This window comes from Pseudoliparis swirei, chromosome 2 (genome assembly GCF_029220125.1).
Source record: "Pseudoliparis swirei isolate HS2019 ecotype Mariana Trench chromosome 2, NWPU_hadal_v1, whole genome shotgun sequence".
In the NCBI taxonomy this organism is placed as follows: Eukaryota; Metazoa; Chordata; class Actinopteri; order Perciformes; family Liparidae; genus Pseudoliparis; species Pseudoliparis swirei.
The window spans coordinates 16,699,523-16,724,951 of NC_079389.1; the positions used below are offsets into that span (position 1 = coordinate 16,699,523).

General features: G+C 42.9%; 1 protein-coding gene across 4 annotated transcripts in view; it reads left to right on the forward strand.

Annotated features, from left to right (window-relative positions):
* LOC130208722 (neuropilin-2-like) overlaps positions 1–25,429 on the forward strand; it is an 88,005-nt gene that overhangs the window by 32,494 nt on the left and 30,082 nt on the right. For all 4 annotated transcript variants that reach the window (XM_056438007.1, XM_056438023.1, XM_056438016.1 and 1 more), the window contains exons 4-11: positions 3,289–3,516; positions 6,047–6,202; positions 6,309–6,478; positions 10,665–10,820; positions 18,276–18,420; positions 22,316–22,491; positions 23,072–23,245; positions 24,610–24,754. In XM_056438007.1, coding sequence (XP_056293982.1) covers positions 3,289–3,516; positions 6,047–6,202; positions 6,309–6,478; positions 10,665–10,820; positions 18,276–18,420; positions 22,316–22,491; positions 23,072–23,245; positions 24,610–24,754 — 1,350 coding nt within the window. The remainder of the gene's footprint in view (positions 1–3,288; positions 3,517–6,046; positions 6,203–6,308; positions 6,479–10,664; positions 10,821–18,275; positions 18,421–22,315; positions 22,492–23,071; positions 23,246–24,609; positions 24,755–25,429) is intronic.

The following is a 25,429-nucleotide window of genomic DNA, read 5'->3' on the forward strand; positions in this document are numbered from 1 at the left end:
ATAATGGGAATAATGTAGCAGATGAATTTGGCAGTTATTTCTACTGACAACTATGTGTTTAAATGGTTTGTTTCTAAATATTAGAATATAACCCACAGTGTTTGGGTCACAGCAGACAGAGAGCGATCCAAGATTTAAAACTCTATATTAAATATGAAAATATTTCCCTGATTTACATCAGTAATGTTGTGCTGCAGCTTTTAGCAAATTGCATTGAAATAGCTGAAGGGGTGGATTTCTTGTGACAGTTTGATTTGTATATGTCAACAGTTATTTGGTTGAATAGGGAGTTCATGGCGGAAGGAAATTCCTGCTGTGATTCTGTGACAGAAGCTGAAATGTAATGTCGGAATAGTTTCAGCACCACGAGCCGCCGACTCAAAAGACGCAGAGTTGGAATCTTACCGTACATTGAGAAGAAAACAAGCTGTGGTTTTGTAGCATCTGTGGAGCTGTGTGTGGGCCTGCAATGTGTAGTGAGTCTGTCAGTGTTTATGTCGAGTCTCCTCTACACGTGCACTAATATATGTGTGTGTGTGTGTGTGTGTGTGTGTGTGTCTGCATGTGTGTGCGTTAACACAAGGTGCAGGGAAAGGGGAATAATTGTGGGTTTTATCCGACTAATAGCCCATTGGTATGAAAGACAGCTTACGCGGCTTACCGCACACGCACACATTTATATAGGAAATAGACCACATTGCATTTTCCCCACACATACAGACACACAAACACAGACTGACAGACCTTCTCCCCGAAATCAGTGAGCCATAAGAACAAGCGCCAGATCTACCCAGCAACACACAACACACACACATAAACACATGCACACACACACACGCACACACACACACACAGACACACACACACACACACACTTCCTCCACACTTGTTTCTTTCACAGTCATCCAAATCAAACAGATGGGAAGTGAGGAGAAAAGAATAGGAAATGAGACAGTGAGAGGGGAGGGAATGATGAAGCTGAGGAAGATGAACAGATTTCTAAGATGAGGGTAGAAAAAAGAACAGCAGGAGAGAAGAGTGTAAGAAAGAACTGGGAAAAAGGAGAGAAGCAGGGGATATACAATTATAAAACATGGAAGGAGAAATGAATGAGGAGAGAAATTGAGCGGAACAAAAGTCTTAGAAAAAAGACAGATGTACGTAAATGTACTACAAAAGAGAGTACAAGCAGTTTTGAATAGTATAAACACACTTCAAATACATGGAGTTTTATTATAATTTAAAAATAGAGAGGAGGGACAAGGTGGAGACTGAGAGAGAATGAGGAGGGACAGAAATTGAAAGGAGGGGACAAGTGTTTTTGCAATGTTCATCAACATGAAGTAATGAGAAGGGAAAAAGTGCTGCAGGCAAGAGAACTGGTCAGACACACACACACACACACGCAAACACACGCACACACACCTCTCAGATCGACGCTATCCAGCTACTGACTCTGCAGGGGGGCCAGACACAAGGGGAACCCAGTGAGAGACAGGGTGTGTTTGCTTGTCTTTGAGAGGGAGAAGGTCACAAGAACAAGCAAATCAGAGGGGAAGGTGGGAAAGAGAAAACAAACACGGATCTATCAAGACAAACTCTGTCAAAATTGACTACAGCCTGCAGTGGGAAGTGTATGATCACATAGATGGCATTTCGTTTGGTGCGGTTTAATTTCTTTAATTGCAACGACAACATAAATCAAGCAAATTATACATTTGGGTGAATTTCTTCACACAGTCGCCTGAGTGGATCTGTTATATTTGTTGTGGTGGTTTTATTTGTTGTATTGTAGAGGTTCTTAGGAAGAGAGAGCGAGTTATATACATTTTGTGGGTTTTCGTTGTATGGGGATTGGTGTTTTGTTTTTGTTTTGTGAATAAAGATGCTGTGGCGTGCATTATGAAACAGTTGGCTGCACCGTCCCTCTGTTAAACACAACCCAGGACCCCGCCCATCGTATATTGTACAGAGCTACATGGGCCGGGGGTTACATGTATATATATACAGTATATATATATATATATGATCCATATGTGTGTGTGTGTGTGTGTTCGTGTGTGTCTGTCTGTCTGGGTGGGTGTTTGGTCATACATGGCTGTGTGGACTGGAATAATGGTCCAGTTGGTGCGACCACATCCACTCCAAAACGTGTGTGTCAGTATTAATAGAGAGGGTATTAGAGTCATTCAGAAATGAAGAGCCCCAGATTAACCCCCAGATCACTGTGTGCACATTTGTGTGTGTGTGTGTGTGTGTGTGTGTGTGTATGCGTGCACATATGATGATATCTCATAACTGTTACACCAACCAACCAAGATGCTATCAGCAGATTCTAGATGTCTATTCTTTCTGTCACTAACACAGCTTAACATGTCTCTTTGTTAATATTGCTCTCTCCAAGCTCAGTTTGATTATTTAGGGTTTTGTATCAGTCAAATTGCTATCTTGGAAATACACCTGTTTTGAAAGAAGAAATCACACACTTGTGTTATTTTATTATATTTCTTATATATTAAAAAACAACTTAAATGAAAGATTTCATATTTTTGGGGGTATTTTTTTTGGCATATACAGATATGCAATGAATATATATTGTTAACATGTATGTTGAATTTGTCTAATGTCAATTGTATTTGATCATGTGTCGAGACAATACAATGCTGTGTGTGCTTCATAATTATTAACCATCATGCACTGGGGCCCATCGTTAATTCCTTACTACATTCTTCTGCCTCACTGAAAACACTAAAGTGTTGCTCTTGTGCACTTACTCTGCTGTATCTTTGTCTTTACAGAATAAATAAAATGCCTTGTTGCTGCTTTAAAAGCCTGCTTTAGTCAAAATACATATTGTGTTTTTGTTTTTGAGCTGAACACCTGGATCTGCTGCATATCAATGCATCATATTCCCTCCATGGTCATTTTGAGGTTACATCCCTCTCGGCTCAGAATTCTAACCGCAAGCTTCACATCCACATGAATCTACTGTTTGTTAAGCACTCAAGTGAAACCTAATTGTGCCCTAAATACATCTTCGACATGTTTTCCAACATTCTCCTAAGCTGCATTTAAAGTAATCTGGTCAATAAAGCTGAGTAGCTATACTGGGAGTAATGAAATTGTTTTGCACGTATTCAGTTTGAAAGCACCTTCTGAGTGCCTGCGATGGATAATATAATATCATCACTTTGAAGTATAGTCACAGTCTACGGTGTCACACTGCTTTAGATCCATGTTTCTTGAATGTTTCTTAATATCCATGTTGTGTCTGCATCTTTGTCCCAGGCTCAGACTGTTCCCGTAACTTCACCAGCCCCACGGGTCTCATCGAGTCCCCGGGCTTCCCCGACAAATACCCCCACAACCTGGAGTGCTCCTTCATCATCATCGTCCCCTCCAGCATGGACGTGACCCTCACCTTCCTCACCTTTGACCTGGAGAACGACCCCTTGCCAGGCGGAGAGGGGGACTGCAAGTACGACTGGCTGGAAGTGTGGGACGGGCTCCCGGGAGGTGAGACGTCGACCGACCGAGTGTGATCTTAGATCACGACGACCGTGTGCCGATGACAATGAAGGTGTGGCGATGATCTCGATGAAGGTGTTACACAATAATTCAGCCAATTCACTTTCACAGAGCACATTTTTAAACGGTGCGCATTCTGCCCTGCCTACATCATTATTGACTGAGGTGGAGTAGCACCTATTGTAGTAGCCCTGTGTTGGATGAAAGCGAAGCTTACAGGCAGGATGTTGGCACCTGCTCTGGAGAAACAACAGAAAGCGTCATGGGAAAGATAAAGTAGAAGTAGCTGAGAGGAGGGAGGAAAGAGGGAGGTGGGGGGGGGCAGCTCCTCGAAGGTCTGGAAGAGTTTAAAAGAAGAAAACTAAGGCACGAAGAACGTGGAGCTAGTTCCATGAGATGGAAGAGGTAGAGAGAGAAAGAGGAGCAGTGGAATGGCAGCGAAAGGTCCTCCACTTGCTGGGAAGACTGGAACAGAGGAAGGAGAAGTTGAGATGAAGAAAGGAAGGCCAGAAGGTCACTGTGAAAAATAGGAAGAACTGTAGGAGTTCAGGAAGCTGGAATAGAAGTGGAAGGGAAATACATATTTTATCCGATATCTTTTACCACTGTATTCTAGTTTTGATCATAAATTGTTGTTGTTTGTTGTGTTATACTTATTTCCAAATGCCATATTTAGTTTTACAAATCAGACAACTTGATAGGAGATCTTTTTAATTGCTTAATATATTTATGAATACATGCATGAATGACTGAAAAGTATTAGCAGCAAAGAAGATTAAACAACTCTGCTTCTCTCCTTATTAATAGCCTTTCTGTACATATACTCTATATTTAACCTATGGAAGAATAAAAAAATGTCAGATAGGAAACTAATGAGGTTAAAGGAGAAAAGGAATACGCCACGACATCTTTGACACTTTTCAGGGGATTAAATAGAAGACAAGAGAGGTTAAGCAAATTTGAAAGTCCAAAAAATAATCATGAAGATGACCAGAAAGGTAAAAACGTAGGGCTGGAAGAGAAAGAGGGGCTTATGCTGGGAGAGACTACAAGAAGGAAATGCGGATGAAAATGAAAGGAAGCAAAGTAACATGAAGTGGGAGGAGGTTGAACGGAGGGAAATATACAGGATGAGATTTGGAGGTAAAGGACTTAGTTTAAACCTCTGCAGGCGTGTAGAGTCCTCCGCAGGAAGAGAGAGCAAGAAAAAGATGAGCGGGAAAAGACACGGCCATGTTTGTTTCTTACAAGGTTAAAATGTGCTGGAGTGTTGATGGTGGTTTTGTGTGTCTGTATTCTGCATTTTGTATGAGTGTGTTTGTGTTTCATGATGACAGGGCCAACTCAAAGCTCCACCCTCCCATCCATCCATAGCAACACATTGGTATCAGTGTGTGTGTGTGTTACCAAATATACTACTGTATATCTACTGTGTATCTACCGGGGTCAGGGAAGGGACGAGTGTACCTTCTGTACATTTTTAAGGCGGCTGAAATTAAATTCATAAACACAGAGGGAGGAAAATAAATGGAGCCATTTTTGCCTGAAAGCCATAAATATGAATTAAAAAAAATATATACAATTTGTTGGCCTTAATATTTATGCAAACATGGGTCATTTATTTTTAGAAATCATCCCTGTGGATTTGAGATTCCCTTGCTCATTTTTTCTTTTTCCTCACCGCCAAGAAGAAAAGATGTATTACCATTATTTGCTCAAGAGTTTCAAATGTCCAACGATTCCAAAAGAGAAGGGAAAAAAAATCAATACCTCTGATCGATTGTTGGCTTTGTTTTTCCCGTTCCTCCTCCACAAGCCGCTTTGTGTGTGTACAGTATTGCTGTGTGTCTGTGTGTGTGTGTGTGTTTGTGTGTGTATGTGAGAGTAAGAGAGAGAAAGAGAGAGAGAGAGAAAACGGGGGGCGGGGGGCCAGCAGGATGAATCAACTATCTGTGCTCCCCCATCCACACACACACACACACACACACACAAATGCACACATACAAGCATGCACACACCCTAGGGCTCTAAATCACATTCATCTGTTTGTGTTGACATCTACAAGTTGTGGTATTAGAGAAGCATCGACAGTAGGATTTACACACACACATACACACATACACACACACACACACACACACACACACATATAGTACACATTGTAAAACCATGTCATGTCCAGAGATAGAGTTGATAGATAGAGGGAGGAGAGGTGATGACACGAGAGGGCGGAGTGATGAGCAGATGTCAGCGGAGGAAAGAGTGATGAAGATAACAGCAGAAAGAAAAATACATTGCAAGCATACAGGATAGAGAAAAACAAATATGAGGATTATTGGATAAAAGGATTGTTAAAGAAATGAAAAGAAAACGTCTTGTGTAACCAGCATATCAAGAGTCGGAAACAAATTAACCAAACAATGACATACATATATATATATATATATATAATATGATGACATATTTCATACATGATTTTAACTGATGGCTAATCCAATACCTCTTGTTTGATCCACAGTGGGCCCTCTGATTGGTCGATACTGCGGCACCAGGGTGCCCCCTGTGATCCAATCATCTACTGGGATTCTCTCTCTGTCCTTCCACACGGACATGGCTGTGGCTAAAGATGGCTTCTCAGCTCGATACAACATGACGCACAAGGAAGTCAGCGAGAGTAAGTAACATCGTAGTGTGTTTTCTTTTATTATCATTTAATAAATGTAAAAAATGCAAGAACGTGGGTGTAAGTCTCTTCCTCTCCTCCTCCCCTCCTCTTGTAGCTTTTCACTGTAGTAATGCTTTCGGGATGGAGTCGGGAAAGATCACGGATGACCAGATCACAGCCTCGTCAAGTTTCTACGATGAACACTGGTTGCCACGGCAGGCCCGCCTCAATTACCATGACAACGGATGGACGCCCAATGAAGACAGCAACAGGGAGTACATACAGGTAAGAGTCTAGCTACCTGGAGCTGCGCTGAAAAGGTTATTGATAAGGTTGCCATGGACACATCAACCCTGAATCAATGACTCACATGTGAATATGAACAGATATAAAAAGGTTTAACTGATCGCTTAATCTCCATTAAACATGAGCACAATAACAAAATAAGGAAACATTAATTAACGTGTCTGTGAACTTATACAAATGTTTATTTAATTTGATTGGCTTATTAATTGTATTAATGTATTATTAATTATTTATATATGTGTGTGTGCACATCCACGGAAACAGAAATAAAAGACAACTAAGCTAAATAACACACGTGGTGAAAAGTAAAAGCTGTAAGTTCTAAACTATTCTATATTCTCTATGTACAGCATGTAGGATTTAAATTGACAGTGACGGATGATATGTAAAAAAATAAAAATGTGTTATTCCATTCAAAGCTATAAAAATCTAATCTTTCATGGGAGCAGTTGATATTTTATTATTGTTAGATGTTTATTAACCGTGTATGACTGAGTGGCGCCACTAATACTGAAAAACAAAAATGATTTCGCAAAACATAGAAATTATTTAAAGGAGACCAGATTGATTTGAGAAAAGTTTTGAGGCGTTACCCCCTTTTTGGCACTTATCCAACATCCCAATCCTGAAATGCATGAATCTTAATCTTGAAAAAGTTTTCTCCACCTCAACTAAAAAACAGATTGCACTCTTATTTTAATTGCATCTTTTTTTCTCCTTGCATTGACATGTAACACGTAATAACTCCACCACAGCTATATTTGTGTCAGTGTGTGTGAGTGTGTGGGAGCGAGAGCGAGCGAGTGAGTGGGAGGTGTAGTGATATCAAGGTTTAGCAGCTAGATGCCTGGGTAAGGCATTGTTTCCCATATTTTATCACAGTGCCAACTTCCTGCCATCCCTGTGCCAAGTGTGAGTTATGAGGCAGTCTGGGTGAGAGGGGAAAGGGAGTGTGAGGTTTACTCACCCCTCAGACAGAAATGAATTCAAACCAGCCTGCGCGGCGCTCTCCGATGAGACACCTTCTATAAACAACAGATTATCTTGCTGGGTGTCACCTTCCAGTAGCCCTGCAAAGACTGCCCACGGGTTTTTAGCTGCACTCATTGTCGATAAAAAAGTTAAAATAGGTGTAATCTCATCCATGATTTCCCTTTATTAAGCTATCAGTTTAAACCCGTTCTGTACCCAATGCCAGACGCAGTCTTGTCCACTTTAAATTGTGAGTCACAAAACTCATCGACGTCTGAATTGTTTTTTTTTCAAGGGTTATGCCGACTCACTCTCAGTTTTCTGAAATCCTGCAGCACAGTCAAACCTCGGAGGAGCTAACAAAGAATAAGGCTTTATTGTGCGCAGCTAACATATTCCATCCTATCTAAAGCCTGCGATTAGACCCCTGTTTATTCGTAGACACGGGGAAACAATCACAGACAGATTTGGAATAGAAGCGGCGGTTCTGATCAGCTCTACTGAAGCCAAACTCTGGACTAGCACAGGAAGGGACTGTGGCCAAGAGGCAGCGTGAGGCCAAGGTCCCATCAGTCTCTTCCTTGCTGTTTCACCTCAACTGCAGCTGACAGCTCACTCACTCTCTGCGCCCCCCCCCTCCCGCCCCCCCGCCCCTAACAATTAGCTGACGTTAAAGAAGTTGCTCAACATGAATCGCTTGAAAGACTCCATATTTTTTTCATGGAGATCCTTTTTTTTCTTTTTTGTAACCAACATTCAGCCCATCAAGCGCCTCAATCCATGAAGTGACATCGGATTCTGAATCATTGCTTGTGAAATGTGCAATCTCTGCATAGAATTGAGATCAAAGTGTCCCCTTGTCTCGCGTCGTCTCTCTCTGGTCACCGGTGTTGTGGTCGGGTCGCCGCGTTCCACTGAGGTGCTCAGCTGTTCCGCTGCGTTAACGCTTTGCAGAGAGCAAGACCCCTCTATGTGTGTGTGGGTTTGTGTGCATAGGTGTGTGTTTGTGCGTGTGCAGACTCCTGCCTTGACAAGCAGCTGTCATGAATGCCAACATGCCTCCCCTTCTTGCAGCTAGCCCCCCCTGGTCTCTTGTAACTGAGCGTGTTCATGCGTGTCTGCGTGCGCGTGTCTGTGTGTGTGTTTGATGATACGTGTGCCCACACAGCCCCGACATGTGTGTCGTGGCATTACTGCGTTGGCTCAAGAGCCCCGTGTGTCATTCAAATCTCTCTCCAGGGCACTTTCTCTGATGTGGCCCGCTGTGTTACAGTAATATTACGTTCTATTCTGCTTTATTCTATTGAATTCTAGTCTGGTCTAGCCTATTTTGTTCTATTCCATTCTATTCTATGAGATTATGTTCTGTTCTATCTTTTTCTGTTCTGTTCTGTTCCATTCTGGGCTGGTCCAGTGAGGTGTGGTGCAGATTGATGATGTGAGTTCTGGTGGCTCCGTTATTGTAACAACTCTGTGATTGATGAGAACCCTTCCCTAGGCAGGATCACTTAGCATATCTCTCTCTCTCTCTCTCTCTCTCTCTTTCTCTCTCTCTCATTCACTCGCTCATTCATTCATTCTTCACCTCCTTCTATTCTCTCGCTATCTCTCTCCTTACTCCCTTACGCTTCTCCTCCCCTCTCCTCGGTTCCGAAACATCGATTAGTTGTCTTGGTGGATCTCTACCTGGCCCTAAGTGGTTGTGTGTGTGTGTGTAGGTGTGTGTGTGTGTGTGTGCGAGCGTGTGTGTGTGTGTGTGTGTGTGTGTGTGTGTGTATTGGAAGTAATCTAAAAGACCTGTCTCTCTGACAGATAACAAACGCAGCATTTTACCTCCCCCGGAGTTTTGTACTGTATACCCCAGTGGGATACACACACATACACACACACACACAAACACACTCACACACAACACATTCTGATTAATCTACAGGTTTCAACAGCTCCATTGGTGGGGAATAAATGTTATAACCTACAGTGGAACCTTTCTCATCTTCTGCTCTTTATTCGTCTGCAGCCTCTCTTCTTGTTCTGCACAGTCGAGGCTTGTATCTTAACGTAAAGAGCACTTCCTTCATTAAACCTGAGGGTTTAAACAGTTGCAGGTGTGCTGTGCTCCTGGTAATTGTAACTTCTGAATGTGTGTAATTCATTGAACAATTAGCATAATTTATTATGAAATTATTTCCTCATAATTCGTGCAAATGTTCAGCAACAGCTGTCAATATCCGCTCCTTACATACATTCAGTCTTTTGTAAATAAACTACATGAAACATCTTTACAGGAAACAACTTGGGAAGGTTTAGGCAACAGAACTACTTATTTGGGTTTAGGACGTTTGTGGTTTGGGTTGAAATAACTATGGAATACATTTAATAAATAGTAAATACATTTCAATAAATCAACGTTGACTTCTGGTTTCACACTGAACATTAATAGCAGTCTCCTATAGCGACGAACAGCATATGAGAACAGCCTGAATTATTATAACCTTCAACGAAATCATGTTGGACCCCAGATATAAGTGCACAATTTAAATATGAAAGTCCTCATTAGTCGTTTCAAAACATAATAACACAACAAAATAATATATTGTTTTCTCTCTTTACAATTTGAGTGAGCAAAGAGACAAATAATCTGTCTTTTGTTACTTCCAATTGCTTTATAGAGCTACGTTGTTCTGCTTGATCGGCTCATGTTGGGCACCGTGGAGCAAAACAAATGCACAACTTCAGGGACCTTGAAAGGAGTTTAAAGCCTGCATTCAGTGCACAATGATGTCTATGTATTATGCAACACGGCTCGCAGCATGACAGACACGTAGCGTAGCATCCACAATCAGGATGGGGAGGTGATTATGGCTATTGTATGGGAGGAAATTAAAATGAGCCCCAGGTCATTACTATCGATCTGCGAGGAGAGAGAGAGAGAGAGGAACGTAAAGCGGTGAAGGTGAGATATGGATGCTGATTAGTCCAGGTGTATATTTATGTGTTTGTGTCTATGTTTAACCAATTTATTGTTGTAAGAGTCCCAGCAGGAGGGGTGTGACATGGATTCTGGCCTAACATTAGATTTTGAGATTGGAGAATGTGGTTGGGATTTCAGTTCATTATAAGTTATTAGCTTCTTTGCCTCCTTTTAATATTTTATTAATGTTGTTTGTTCCCCCTCTGTCCTACCTGCCAACAGGTGGACCTCCATACTTTAAAAGTCCTTACAGGCATCGCCACCCAAGGCGCCATTTCAAAGGAAACTCAAAAGGCTTACCATGTGACCACCTTCAAGCTGGAGGTCAGCACCAACGGAGAGGACTGGATGGTTTACAGACATGGCAAAAACCATAAGGTAGGCACAAAGACACACACACACACCACACACACACGTATTCCTGAAACACAAATTAGACGGTGCAAAGGTAAGAAGTCTGGATACTCTTAGGTGACACATTAACCTGGGCATGCACACTCATGCAAGAGGCACATAAACATATTAAATGGAATATATGCAGCAACGCTTGACCACAAGCCCAACATTCAACCGGTGTCAGCAATTACAACTGTTCCACCATCCGCTCAGTTGGCTTCATTGAAGGGTTTACGACCACGCCAGAATCAGCACACGTCTCCGAGCTCCGAGCGATAGCTGACATCATTGAACGCAGCGAAACTTACAGCAGACTGCACGGTCTGCTTTTCACATCCCATCTGGTTCCTGTTACTCACTGGTCAGAGTTCTGCCGCATGCCGACCTGTTTGGACAGGTTTCTAAGCTGTTTCTCTCACTGGTGTTAAAGCATGATGAATCGTCAGCCGGTGTGCTGCAATCTGCAGGGGCCGGGTAGAAATGAAGCAGACGGCACAGAGGGTCTTTAAAATGGTTGCAACTGCAATTAAAGTAGACGAGCGTTCCAGTGGTTGTGGCTGTTTTTTCCATCAGGGCCGTTCTCCCACCGCTATGGCGGTCACATATGTTTGTCCTGCGGGCGAACGCCACGTCAAGCTTTGTGCCGTAAACCCACTAATACATGCACAGATGCAGATGTGCAGTATAGTTTGAGAAGGAAACAGGAGATTCACTCTGACCATCCGGGGTTCCTCTGTGGACTGCAGAGTCCATACGGCTTAGAGAGGTAGCTCACCCCCAGATAAATGGTTGATGGATACAACACAGGGAGTTGTGGAGAACAGCAGTCAAGGAATGGTAGACGAATGTGGACAAGGTGAGTGTAAAGGAAGGTTTTTTTAGAGCTATGAAGCTTCGTTGAACAGAAATATATATCATTGTGGTAGTTTCATTGGTGCCATATGAACAAATTCAATCAATCAATTTCCAACCATCAGTCATTTGTGTTGACAAATAGCAATATTTCGCTGACTTCTGGCTATTTAACTATAACAATCCAATACTATTATTACCCTTGATACTATTAAAGATGATGTTTTGAGGTCAGATGTTGGTGTCACCCACAATCCCTCTTGATTCCCCCTAACCCTGGACAGATGCATTCAGGGCTGAATGCCTATGGGAGGTACTGTGTGTATCTGGTGTGTGTGTTTGTGTATGTGGAGGAGGGGTGTAGAATAAATCAGAGGCAGTTTCTGGTTGAATATCCCTCCCTTGTCACAGGACACACACACAAACACACACACACACACACAATATGCACATCCTCAAACCAACTGGTCAGGGCCTAAGAGCCCCCCTGGTGAGACAGTCTGTGCTGTGTAATCTGATGGTTCAGCTCAGGGTCCTCAGTTGTTTCACTTGATCTCATCTGTACGATACCAGATATGAGTATTTTTTCGTACTGACATTGTAATTCTTTGATCTTGTTCTATTCTGTACACACAACATCTATTGCATGTCTTCCCGTCCAGGGAGATGGATCATTCCATTGTTGCTCTTCCTGTCCATGCAGAGGGTCTAACGACAGAGCGTCTAGTGTACGGGCACTTTTTTTATTTGTGACATTGTGTTATGTGAAAATTAAAATCAACATGAATATACTGCATAGGGGCTTGCAATTTGGTATGCATGTGTCAATGCTTCATCTGTCCTGAGAGGGAGAGATGAAAGAGGAAGCTGAGGAAAAAGTAGAGCACAGACAGAGCAAAGCTCAAGATACAGTAGCTTTTTCGAATAATGCAAGGGGTGTATAGAAGTTTCCCAACTCCTCTTTCCTTCAGCGGTTGAACCGGCTCTGAACTATACTTATCCATTCGTCTCTCACCTGACATTTTCGCTCGTTCACTAGTTCTCTGTCATCCCTCAAATCCTCCCTTGTCCTCACACTTGCTCTCTTCACATCTTCATTCATCGTATCCCTCCACTCTGGAACTCCTTTCCATCCCTCTTCTTTTCTCTCCCTCGGCACTCCATCACTCGCTCTCCCTACCCCCATATGTTTCTGAGAAAGCCATCATGAGGCCGACAGGCAGGTTTATGCTGTTCGAACACATGATTTTTAATGCTTGACTTCAGCTTTAAACTGGTGTATGTGTGTGTGTGTCTATGTGTGTGAATCTGGAAGAATTATGACATTTGTGTTTTATATGCAACAGTCCTGAAAGGAGGACAGCAATAAATGGTAGCCACATGGATATTGAGAAAAGAAAGGTATTATCAGAGCATACTGTCTGTGCTCATGCAAACACACACTCGTGCACAACACAACAGAAGACACACACGCCTGCTTGTTGCATGTTAACGTGTGTCTCGGATGAGTAACAGCCACCGTGCACACGGAGACACGCACACTGGTTCCAAACATCTGGGAGCCAGCCCACGTCACACAACATCACAGTGATTTGTGTGATCTATAATGTATTTGATAATGCTGTTCAAGGCAAATGGTGAACCAGATGGGGAATGTGGAATATGTGTTAAAGTGCAGGGACTTTTTGGAGAGGAGGAGAAGTAATATTCACACAGCATTTGTTCCCATTGTACTCACAAATGACAGGTACTGACTCCAGACGTGCACTAGAAAAAGAGGAAGAGGGGAAAAAAGCAGACAGAAAGTATTAGACACAAGGGGAATGCCAGCCGAATGTGATTATATTAGAATCATCATTGCAGAACCAGTATGCTCTGCCGTTTCTCTGGGATTAGTGGCAATTCTTAGCCAATTTGTCTGTTTATCCAGAAATGTTTCTGTATTCCTCTGGTCCTGTTTTTAATAAGAAGCTGCCATTTCTCATATCCCCTCTCGATGATCAGGCCACGTCAGATAATGATTTACTGCTCATGGGAAATATGATGAGAGCACCAAAATGGGAGTATGATACAGAAACAGGAACATTATCAGAATAACTTTAACCATCTATGATTCAGTGCAAAAAATTGTCCGCGGGCCTGCTTATGGGAGGTTGGAAAAGCAGCAATTTTCTGTGACATGAGGTCTCAAGTGTAGACATGATGTTGTCTTAGTTTGACTCCCTCTCGAGAAGTCGGAGACCTTCTGCCGGTCGAGGTACATTTAAGCACGACGTGGTACAAATGTCATTATGTAGACGTCCTGAATCGCTGCAGGCAGAGCTGCCTGTGGCCATTACAGCACTGAACTTCTGCCAAGACCAAAACCTCTTATTCCCACCTTAATCCGTGGGAGAGAGAATGGATGGAGAGAGAGGGATAAAGGTGGGTGGAATCAGAGGAAGGGAGAGGGATCGTGATGAGAGGACAGTGTCAGGAAGTTATTGAATTTAAGATGGAAAACAAAAGGTCAAGCAGTGAAGGATTGAACTGATAGAGGGAAGAGAAACTGAGCTGTGAAGAGGGAGGATGAGAGGTGGAAACCGAAGGGAGAGAAGCGAGGTTCATAGGCGAGCAAATGAGTGAAGGAAAGAGGCAGAGAGGGAGAGAAGAAGTGTTCACTGGGGAACACGGAGCAAAAGAAGGAGGGATGGATGGATAGACGGAGGCATGGAGGAGAGGAGGAATAATGAGAATAACAGACGAGGGTGTCGACCACAAATCCCTCTGGATAGATCAGAGGTCTCAGCAACACAGCCTGTAAGGATGTCAGGAGAGGGGAAATTAAATAAAACGACAGAGTCGTGGGAGGAGAAGGGGGGTGAGCTGAGGAAAAAGGCACGGGGGAGTGTGAGGTCAAAGGGTAGAACGAGGAAAAAGTTTGTGACAAATGAAGAAAGAAAAGCTGAGAGGAAACGAGATAAAGGGGGATATTATAAGGGCGGCATGTGTCGTTTGGTTGGTGACTTAACTGTCACACACACACACATCAGGATTTAGTTGTCACACACAGGTTACCTCCCCGAAGTCTGTGTGTGTGTATTCGTCCTTGTGTAATGAAATGAGAGGAGGTTTTACTATTTTATAACTCTATGCACATACACACACACACACAGACACTCACACACACACAGACACACACAGACGGAGCACAGACATTTGAATAATTCAGCTCGTCTGAGCTGGTCCTCACTGGCTGACTGGTTGTGGCCCTGTGGGTTCAGAACATACACACACACACACTCACGCACACACACACACGCACACACACCTGTTCTTTTCTTTCCCGTGAGGTGGACATATTCCTCTAGGCTACTCTTTTTCTGTACTGTGGTTACCGTGTTTGGGTCATCAACTTTTGACTATAAACCAGAAGCAGCCACACAATGTGTCCTTCTGCCCTGCACAGTGCACACTATTGTTATTCAGCAGAGTAGGTGTGTGTAAATGAAGGAGAAAACAGTATTTACTCCATGTCCATCGCCTTTGACCTTCACTGAGAGATAAAAGTACCATTTGAATCGGGAAGATTTATCTTGCTTTTGTTTTTTAAGTGTTAGTTTGAAGCATTTGTCCTTGTTGTATTGACCTGCGTGTGTGTGCGTGTGCGTGTGCATGTGCATGTGTGTATGAGAGATAGAGGAAAAGAAAGGTGTAATGTTAAGTATCTGTTCCTTCCAGTTTTCCTGGTGTCAGATTGCCTTGTCTCACGCCGGTAGAAACATCGGTCCATTAACAAACTTGCACAAAAAACACCCACACATACACACACACACCCACACACACGCTCGCACAATCACACATAATAACCTGAGCACTCGGTTGCAGGTGTAGTTCATTTACTGATTGTTACAGGAGCCTTTTCGAAAGAGACAAGATGCTGAATTCCAAATTCAGAAGATCTCGTTGATGAAGGATTCATTGCCTCCACACGGCTCTCAACATGGCGGCGGCAGAACCGACGCCTAGCAGCCAACCGGCATAACGGCCCAAACAGTGCGAACAACGGCAACAGTGCTTGCAGAGCTAACAGTGATAACCTGGGAGGCAACCTGGAGGTCGGGCGGCATCGGTTATCGGTTGTAACCGCCGTATGAGCGGTCAGTGGTCTGTCAGTGGTGCACGCTCACAGGACTCACGTGCACTAAAATACAGTCCGCTTACCGAAGAGATTGTAAAGCAGCAGTTGTAGCCGTGAACGCTTTGCATCGAGCAGTAGCTGCTCTGTTTGCTGACCCTGAGGAACGCTGATCGTAGTAAGACAAAATGTGTTTAAGTATACCAAACAAGAACATAAACAGCAGATATACAGAACAGATGGTAAAGGAGTTGCAAGGTAAAAACACAGGCGCACAAATACAATCACACAGTGCACACTCTGATGTACACACACATAAAAGCACATAGTGTGTGTGTGTGTCTGTGTGTGTGTGTGAAGAAAAGTTTCAGTGTGCACCAAGGGAAATCAGAAAGCACCCACCAGCCTCCAACTCCTCAGAGTGAGACTTCATAATTACACTTTTACACACCAACACACACACACACACACACACACACACACACACACAGCTGTAATTACATACCACTTCCACAATCCCATTAAGTCTTTTGGGGCCTTTAGGCATTTTTCCATCATTTAACTGGTCACAGCCATGGCAAGGGCGTGAGTTCACTGCATCTGACTTTGTATCATACACCCAGTGGGTCATGGGTTCAATTCCCAGCTGGCATACTAGCCCGCTCCTGTTCCTGCAAGCCAGAAACCCCTTTCATCCACATTTTGTCACCCCTGAAAAGGTCCTGCAGTTTAATGGATTGGGAACAAGAAGAAAATAGTGAATTTACACACAGAGAAACACACACTGCGAAACAAAGCGAACATCTATAAATGAGTACCCAAGTAAGTAATTGCAAGGCCTTTGGCTCTGTTGAATGAGGTTTGCTGCTCTTAGTAATAAACACATTATGTTGTGTTTTCAGCACTAATGTAACATAATAGAAAGGGTGTTAGAGACACAGAGGGAAAACATCCTTTGAGGTTCTCTAATGAAACAACAGGATAGATAATTTTCTTCTTAAATATACAACAGGACCGCATCACGGCAGAGAAGGGGTGTGGGGGAGAAGAGATGTTGAAAAGAGATTTAGAAAAGAGGACAGACAGTGAAATGATGGAGAGAAGAGTTGAAGCCCAGCTGTGTCTTCCTGTTGAAAGAGAGAGAGAGAAAGAGAGAGAATCATGTTGTGTGAGTGCATTGAGGGGCGACAGCGTCTGTTTTTCTTTGCTCTCTGTGCGTGAAGAAGTAAAGATAATGTGTTCCTGTGTGTGTGTGTGTGCGCGTGTGTCTCTGTGTGTGGTTAAGTCAAGGGAAAGTGAGAAGAGGATGCTCTCCCACATACTTGCACCCTTGATTTATAAGACAATGCATGCCCTCTCACTGTGTGTGAGTGTGTTAGAAAACATTTGCTGTGTGTGTGTGTTTATCCACATATGTGTGTGTGCACATGAAAGAGGACCATTACTCCGTTGTAGTCAGACTGGACAAACCGTTGACCATGAGGATAGTTTCGAGTTGTTACTGTTACATTTCTGTTAAACAGACGAGATGCACTTGCGTGATTGGGAGTTTTATGCTAAGCTAGGCTAACCTCGTTCTGACTGCAGCTCCACGCTGAACCCACCGACATGAGATTCATAACTTATTCGGTCATGTAACTATTTATTTAAAGGGTTATATTTGCCCCCGTAGCCTTAGTAGCTACAATTAGCTAATTAGCACTAAAGGAGTCTGAAAGAGGTTGATGGGAACGTGATGACTTGCAGGTAGCTGTGATGAACCAAGGTAGGTGTAACCCACTGATTGGCTCAGGGAGGAAGAACTGTTAATTGGCCAATCCAGAACCCGAGTCCTAATAAATTTCCGGGTCAAGGGAGGTCACTTCCTGTTTCGTTTGGGTGCAGACAGCGGTCAGGTTTTGAGATACAAACTTTGTATCCGATGAAGATGGCGAGCTACTCACGAGTTGGATGAACACAACTGCCCACTGTGACAAAGTTTCTTTTCATTATAAATATGTGTACTTGATTTATTTTTATGTTCAGTAAAAGCCCTTAAACTCAACCATTTGATTTTGTGTTTTTCACACACGACTTGAGCTCCATAGCCGAACCTGGAGACAACATCATAGACTTTAGAAATTAAATCTTGAAATTGAGCCACAGGTTACATACAAATGCACATGTGGACCTGACGATGGCGCTAGATGAAGTGTAAAAAGATTTCCAAACGTATTACAGTTCATTCACGGGTCGAGGTGAATGTCCCATCTTCCATAGCAAACAAACCAAGAGTTGTCGTGACTTTTCACTGAAAAACATCAAATTTGAACCGTCTGGGAACCATAAATGTCTCCAACATGTCCAATCCATCATTGAATTGTGTCGCTCGCCCTGCCCTCTGCCCTTCCTGTACAGGGTAACAGGGGAAATCCCTTCAGCCATTAATGTCGTATTATTCCATTCTGTCTGCTCCTCTCTCTGCGTAGGTTTTCCATGCCAACGTTGACGCCATGGAGGTGGTTCTCAATCGGATCCCACAGCCCGTCTTGGCCCGCTTTGTAAGAATCCGCCCTCAGATGTGGAAGAACGGCATCTCTCTGCGGTTTGAGCTGTACGGCTGTCAGATTACCGGTAAGAAAGACGCAGCAGCAGCAGCAGCATCTTCTTCTGGAGATTTTCTCAGACTTTTAACTCCTCGTGGGACTCACTCTTGTGAAAACACGGGTGCGGTCTCGCTAAAACCTTATACCAGTGATATATTTGGCTTTTATACCGGGTCAGAAGGTAGGTCGAGTCAAACAAAATAACTCCCCCATAAAACATTTCCTGGAAAAGAACAAGAAAGCGAATGTGAAATGGTCTTTTTTTTCTCATTTGTATAATCTAATGATAAACTAGAATGGGCACTCGGTAGAGTGCATACCTTCGCATATCACAAGATTGGGCATTGAATTATGAACATTTTGGCATTAGTTGCATGCCAATTGGACACAAATGTATCATGCTATGGTAAAAAAAGAGTTTGACCTTTCCATAACCTTGACCTTTGACCCGATTGATCCCAAAATCTAATCAAATGGTCCCCGGATAATAACCAATCATCCCACCAAATTTCACGCGATTCAAGAACATTTTGACCTGTTCATGACCTTTGACCTTGACCTTTGACCCGATCGATCCCAAAATCTAGTCAACTGGTCCCCGGATAATAAACAATCATCCCACCAAATTTCATGCGATTCGGTTCAATACTTTTTGAGTTTTGCGAATAACACGCATACAAATAAATAAATAAATACACGGCGATCAAAACATAACCTTCCGGCATTTTCAATGCGAAGGTAACAATTCGGTAATTTGTCCATCCATCAATCCATCCAATGCTTTTATTCAGTCTTCCCTGTCCTTATTTCACGATGCACACAACACACCCACTCTCACATGCACTCACCCTCTTGCCCTCGCCCTTTCATATACATACCCTCCCTCTCAGTTTCCCACTCGCACACGAAAAGAAACAAACTCGGTCCTAATAGAATAATACTGGAGTGTGATGTGTGGGTGATAACATCAGAGACAGGCTCTCAGCTTTCATCTGCAGCCCTGGCAAACAAACACGATTTCAACCAGCATAATCAGCTCAATCCTATAAATAGATCAAACTTAATTAGACTGTCTGTGTTTGTGTGTGTGCTTGTGTGTCATAGAAATGGTATAAGCGAGAGTTGCAATCTGTGTGTGTGTGTGTGTGTGTGTGTCTGTTTTTCAGTTCCACTGTATCATTATTGGGTTAGAGCCTCTCTGCTGCCATCGTAGTGACCATTGAGAGGGACAGATATGCTCTTATCTAGGGGGGCTATTTCAGCACACACACAAATCACAATCACACCAAAACAATATGATACTGCTTGTGGTTCTATATTTGTGTGTGTGTGTGGCATCAGGTTTCTTTGCCTGTGTTCTTGTCTCCCAACAGTCTATTCTTCGGCCTTTTTTCAACACCTGAGATTGCATTATACATCACCGTAGGTTTTTTCCTAAACTCTCAGCAGTGAGAACCCATTCAACACATCTTGTGGCTGTACCAGTTTCCCTGTGTTGCCCATCTCTGCTTCCTTGTAATGTCTCCAATCTTTCACTGGCCTCGTGAAGAGAGATGACAGAGTGCGTCACCCTCCACACTGTTCTGCCACACTTTCAGTAAGATATGTCTCTGACCTGCGGAGAAACTTTACAACCAAGCGTACCCGCTAATAACTGTGAAGTATCTTCTCTTCTTCCTTCCCTGCACATATTGACGAGCACACAACCCACCACACTGCCAGGGGGATGTGATAATGCCCCACACAGGCCTATAAAGGCTGACATAAAGCAGTCAGTCAGTGACATGTCATTAACTTAAATCACATTTTTATGTCTCTCTACTTTTTTCATTTCTCGCCTTCTACCTATCACCAGTCAATGTCGTTTGTTTTTTTCTTCCCTCTCATTCTACTTCCTCCTCTGTCCTTCTATTGCCTTTTGCTGACAGCTTCCATTCCCACTTTCCTCTCCCTGTCTCTCATTTTCTCCACCCCATTCTTTCCCTTAAATCTTCCCCTGTCCCTGCCTCATTCAACCCTTTGTTCCGCCATCCCTCCATCTCTCCTTCCTTAATCTCGCTTTATTTTAGGCCTGCAGCACCTATCAATCATTTTTTTGGGGACCTTTATTATTTTTCTCACCAGGCTTATGTAGTGTACGTGTTTGTAAAGCTATATGAGTGTGTGTGTGTGTGTGTGTGTGTGTGTGTGTGTGTGTGTGTGTGTGTGTGTGTGTGTGTGTGTGTGTGTGTGTGTGTGTGTGTGTGTGTGTGTGTGTGTGTGTGTGTGTGTGTGTGTGTGTGTACATGCGTATCGGCGAGGTTGAGCACTCTATGGTGTACTTTACAGCTTTTGTAAGACCCTGTTATCAGGAAAAGCACAGTGTGTATGTGTGCATGTGTGTGTGTGTGTGTGTGTGTGTGTGTATGTGTGTGTGAACAGAGCATGTGGCAGTGTGAGAGACCTTGTCTATTCAACTTCAATGTTCTGGTGCATGCATCGCTGTGTGTGTGTTTGTGTGTGTATACGTGTGTGCATGCGTGTGTGTCTATGCATATATGTGTGTGTGTGCAAGAGCTTTTAGAGCTCTTATGCTGGTGTGTGATTTCTAGCTATTTCTGCTCCAGTGATCTCCACATATGATACTCTCATCGACTCCCACTGCACTCCTGTATTTAAAAAAAATACAAATGCTGGACTGCAGCTGCTTAAAAAAGATAGTTTAAGCATGGCTTAGCTGTTGTTGCTTATTATTGATTAATTATTTGCCATACTGAGGTCCGTTTGTGGACGTCACGGCATCATCTCTGAGTGGACCCGAAGAATGTCACCATCAATCACCGTCACCCTTCACTGTCAATTAGCTCTCTCTCTCTCTCTCTCTCTCTTCACTTGCTCTCTCTACTTTTCATCTTTCTACTTGACCCTTTGTCTCTCTTTTTTATCTCCTCCTTGTCCTCTAACTTTCCTTCCTCACCTTTTATCCTTCTTCCTCTTCTTTTCTTCATTCCAATCTTTGTGTTTTGACCCCCTACATTTGATAGCAATAGCCACTCGTTTGTGTTCCCTTTGTTGTTTTGTGTCATTATTCATGGCAATAACATATTCTGATGCATGTTGGACTAAAACACATTTGTCAGTATAATAAACAGCATCTCTTTGATCTGCAGCGCTCTCTCATTTAGTGCTTCCGTTCGGGATTTCTCTGGCTCAATTCCTCATGAAGGATCCCCTTTGGAAGCTCGGTTAAAGTTATGCATCAACTTTGCAGCAGCAGGGAGGAAAAAATAATGAAACGGGTTGATGGAAAGCAGCGGAGTGTTTTAACAATTCACGTCATCATCACACTAGAGTTTTGCTTCAAGATGAGATCAAACGTTGATATTAAATAATTCCTGACCTTGAAGTCACATTCATTCAGTTTTTTTAATTCTTAGATGCTTAGTAATGCATCAACCGAGAGAACAGAAAATCCAATAGAGTTAAAGGATGATAATAATAGCGTGTATGCCCGTTAACTTCCATCACTCCTGACCGTTTCCAAAGCAGACTTCCCCGGCAGTCTCTAATTTCATTTCACCTTTTCATTTTATAGACTTGAGATAGAAAATCCATCACCATAAAATATTTAGTTTTATTACTGTTTGGTAATGCAGAGACCATTTAAAACAAATTAGAATTCAACAAAGCTCAAACATCAAACCTCCAATACAAGATACAGGGTCCTTTTCACTCCTACTTTTCCTTGGAAGCTGACTTTCAAGTCTTTTATGCTTGGGTGATCTTTGAAACACGGACGGAGAGCAGAGGGACATTTTCCAACTTTGCTTTTCTCTCAGTAATATGCAATGTTTACATTCTTTGAACACTGTTCTTTTGTCATAACGTAGAAAGATATATTTACAATGTATTCTCATTGCGACATCTTTCTGCGTCCGGTTTAGATGCACCCTGCTCAGAGCTGCAAGGCATGCTGTCTGGGCTGCTACCAGATTCCCAGATCTCTGCATCGTCCATGAGAGACATCCATGGCTCCATGGGGGCGGCTCGGCTGGTGGCCAGCCGGTCAGGCTGGTTTCCCAACCCCACACAACCCATAGCTGGGGAAGAATGGCTGCAGGTACGTCACTTTGTGCTTGTGTAGTTATTTTAACACCACAGTACATGTTCTACATAACTGTTTGTTTGTTTGTTTTCATCACACAAGAGAGCATTTTACTGCATCAAAAAGTACATTTTGCTACTTGCTTTTACTTCTATTATTCTCCACATTCTTTGGTGAGGAATTCCTGAAAAATGTGTCAGAAAGGAGAAAAAACAAACAAAGACTAGAGCAAACCCAAACCAATAATGGTCAATTGCTACAGCACCTCTAAAGGCTGTCAAACTGTCAAAACCACCAAAAAGCATGAAATTGAAGGCCATTTCGGGGGGGTGCTGAAACCGTTACGTATCGTGCGACTGCAGAACAACAGAGTGATTCTCACAGTGGACCCCATGTTGAGCCAGGCTTAAGGAAAAGAACACCTTTTTCTTAAGCCTTTGCAACTTGTTAAACGTTCTGCAACGGAAAGCCAGAATGAATGGATTGCGTAGGCTGTAGGGAAAGTCAACGCTCTCGTAATAAACAGGGGATCTAGAAAGCGTCTGCGGTGCAGAGAGTGAGCTAACAACAAGGATCATGTTTGTCTGTGTTTCAGAGCGACCTCGGCGTGCCCAAGACGGTGCGGGGCATCATTACCCAGGGGGCAAGAGGGCTGGAGGGCAGCACCAGCGCTGAGAGCAAAGCGTTTGTCAGGAAGTACAAACTGGCGCACAGCTTGACCGGCAAAGACTGGACTTACATCACTGACAGCAAGACAGGGTTTGCTAAGGTAAAGGAGGGGGATGGTGTCTGTCTGACACATACAGTATATGTGTACCCTCCTCTCTCTGATTGCTACTGTCTCTGCTCCCTCATTTGTAGTTCATTTTCAGCTGTCTTTCAACTCCATCCCTCATTGCTCTCCCTCGTCCTCTCTCACTCTCTCTCGGCTTTGTCATTTCCAAGAAAAAAGCCATTTAATACGGCCTAAGCTATGATAATAATTCAATTTAATGAACTCAGTCCTCATTCTCCCTGCTTCGGTCTTTGCCGCTCTCTAAGTCCTCTGTGCTCACTCTCTCTCTCCCTCTCTCTCTCTCTCTCTTCTCTATGTCTCATCCTCCTGTTCACTCATCCTTCTATTTGACTCTCATGGGCGTGAATTAAAAATGTCTTTCCTGCATCAACACTGCCGGCGGACTAACGCACTGTGAGACAGGGCACTTTAAACTCTCTTCTCCTCTCCGAGACTCAGTCTTAAAACGTGAATAGTACTTCTTAGTGCCGGGCTTTTCTCCTGTTGCTAAACTTGTGTTCTCTCTCATCTGCCTTTCTTTTAAAAATGAGCATCCTGGGAAATTCATCTTACTTTTTTTAAATTCATTCTAGAAATGGGAAAGACAGATATATGCAATTCAATTAATGAAACCAATATTACAACTTTCACAGTCCACATTTTGAAAAGCATTTGTGCAGTCTGTAATAAATTCGTTTTTGCCACATGCTGCTTTACTTGGAAATCAAAGAAAACAGGATCTCCGTTTGTTATTTGTATGACATGTCAGTGTCACACTGTGCTTGGAAAACGTGCTGATTAAGAATGTTATATGGCTTTGGAGAGACAGGCTCACGATGTTGCTGTTGTTTTTCAGTGAGACGTGAACAGTGAAATGACATTTTGAACTGCCTCTGCAGCAAATACGTCTTTCTCCATTGTATCAGGATACTCATGCTCAATGCCAAAGAACAATGCCTCAGTGCACCCGTTCTGACAGATGCCAGATGTATCAAGCATGAAGTCAAGCTTATCACTCATCAAGTTGAATCTTAGGCTCGTCTCTGACAGCTTTGGCTATAAAACAAACTCCAGGACCAGCAGTGATACTTGTGACACATTTTCTTTTTACATCACAGCAGGATCTTACTGTGCTGGAGAAAAAAAAGCTGCTGTCATGAGCAAAGCAGGCTGAAGAACGTTCCCATTGTTTCACATTGAGTGAAATTAACTTGAATGTCAGAATTGACAAGGAAAACGTCCTTTAAGCTGGAGGGGACATGTTTCATCTTTACTCACTCCTTCGTGTAAAATAAAAAAACAGCAAAGCACTCTCTAATAACTCTAAACAACATAACGGGCCTTTGCGTCCCTCTTAGGTTTTCGAAGGGAACGGCAACTACGATACTCCTGAGGTGCGGAGGTTCGATGAGATCGTGACCCAGTACATCAGAGTCTTTCCGGAGAGGTGGTCCCCCGCCGGCATCGGCATGAGGATGGAGGTCCTCGGCTGCGACCTGCCTGGTAGGAACATGCGAGATGACAGGAGGCTACACACACACCTCCAGAGAGTAACACACACACACACACACTGTCGTGCATATACGCAGATGAAGTCACGACTATGAGCTTACAGGAACATACACACATATATACACAGGCAGATAAATACATAAGCACACTGATGTGCATATGTAAACGCTTTGTTTATGACCCACAGAGCCTTGAAAAGGTTGAACTCATTTGTGCCTGCAAGTTAAATTTGAACTTGAATATAAATATATTTAGCCTTAAATGGCCTTCTTTTTTCTCTTTTCATTCAAAAGTTTGACATTTTTCCTCATCATACTAAATATTATATTGTGGAGAAAGACAATTAATCGACCAGCTGTTATCCAAATTGTACATATGTCGTCATAATTATCGTGACACTTTTGCATATAAGAATAGATGAAAATAAACGGAACTAAAAAAACAAAAGAAATCCCAGCATTAATCAATTAATCTGTTATTAGTGTGTATTGGGTGCACGGTTTGATGTGTGTGCATGAGGATTAAGAATGTGTCTCTGCTTTCCTTTTTATTTTAATCTGCCACTGTGTGCATGTAAAGTATAGATAGTATTTGTGTACTTGTGTGTGTCTGCGTATACTTGTTTCCGCATTCTGCATAGTGGTTAAAGTTAATCATCTTGCTCTA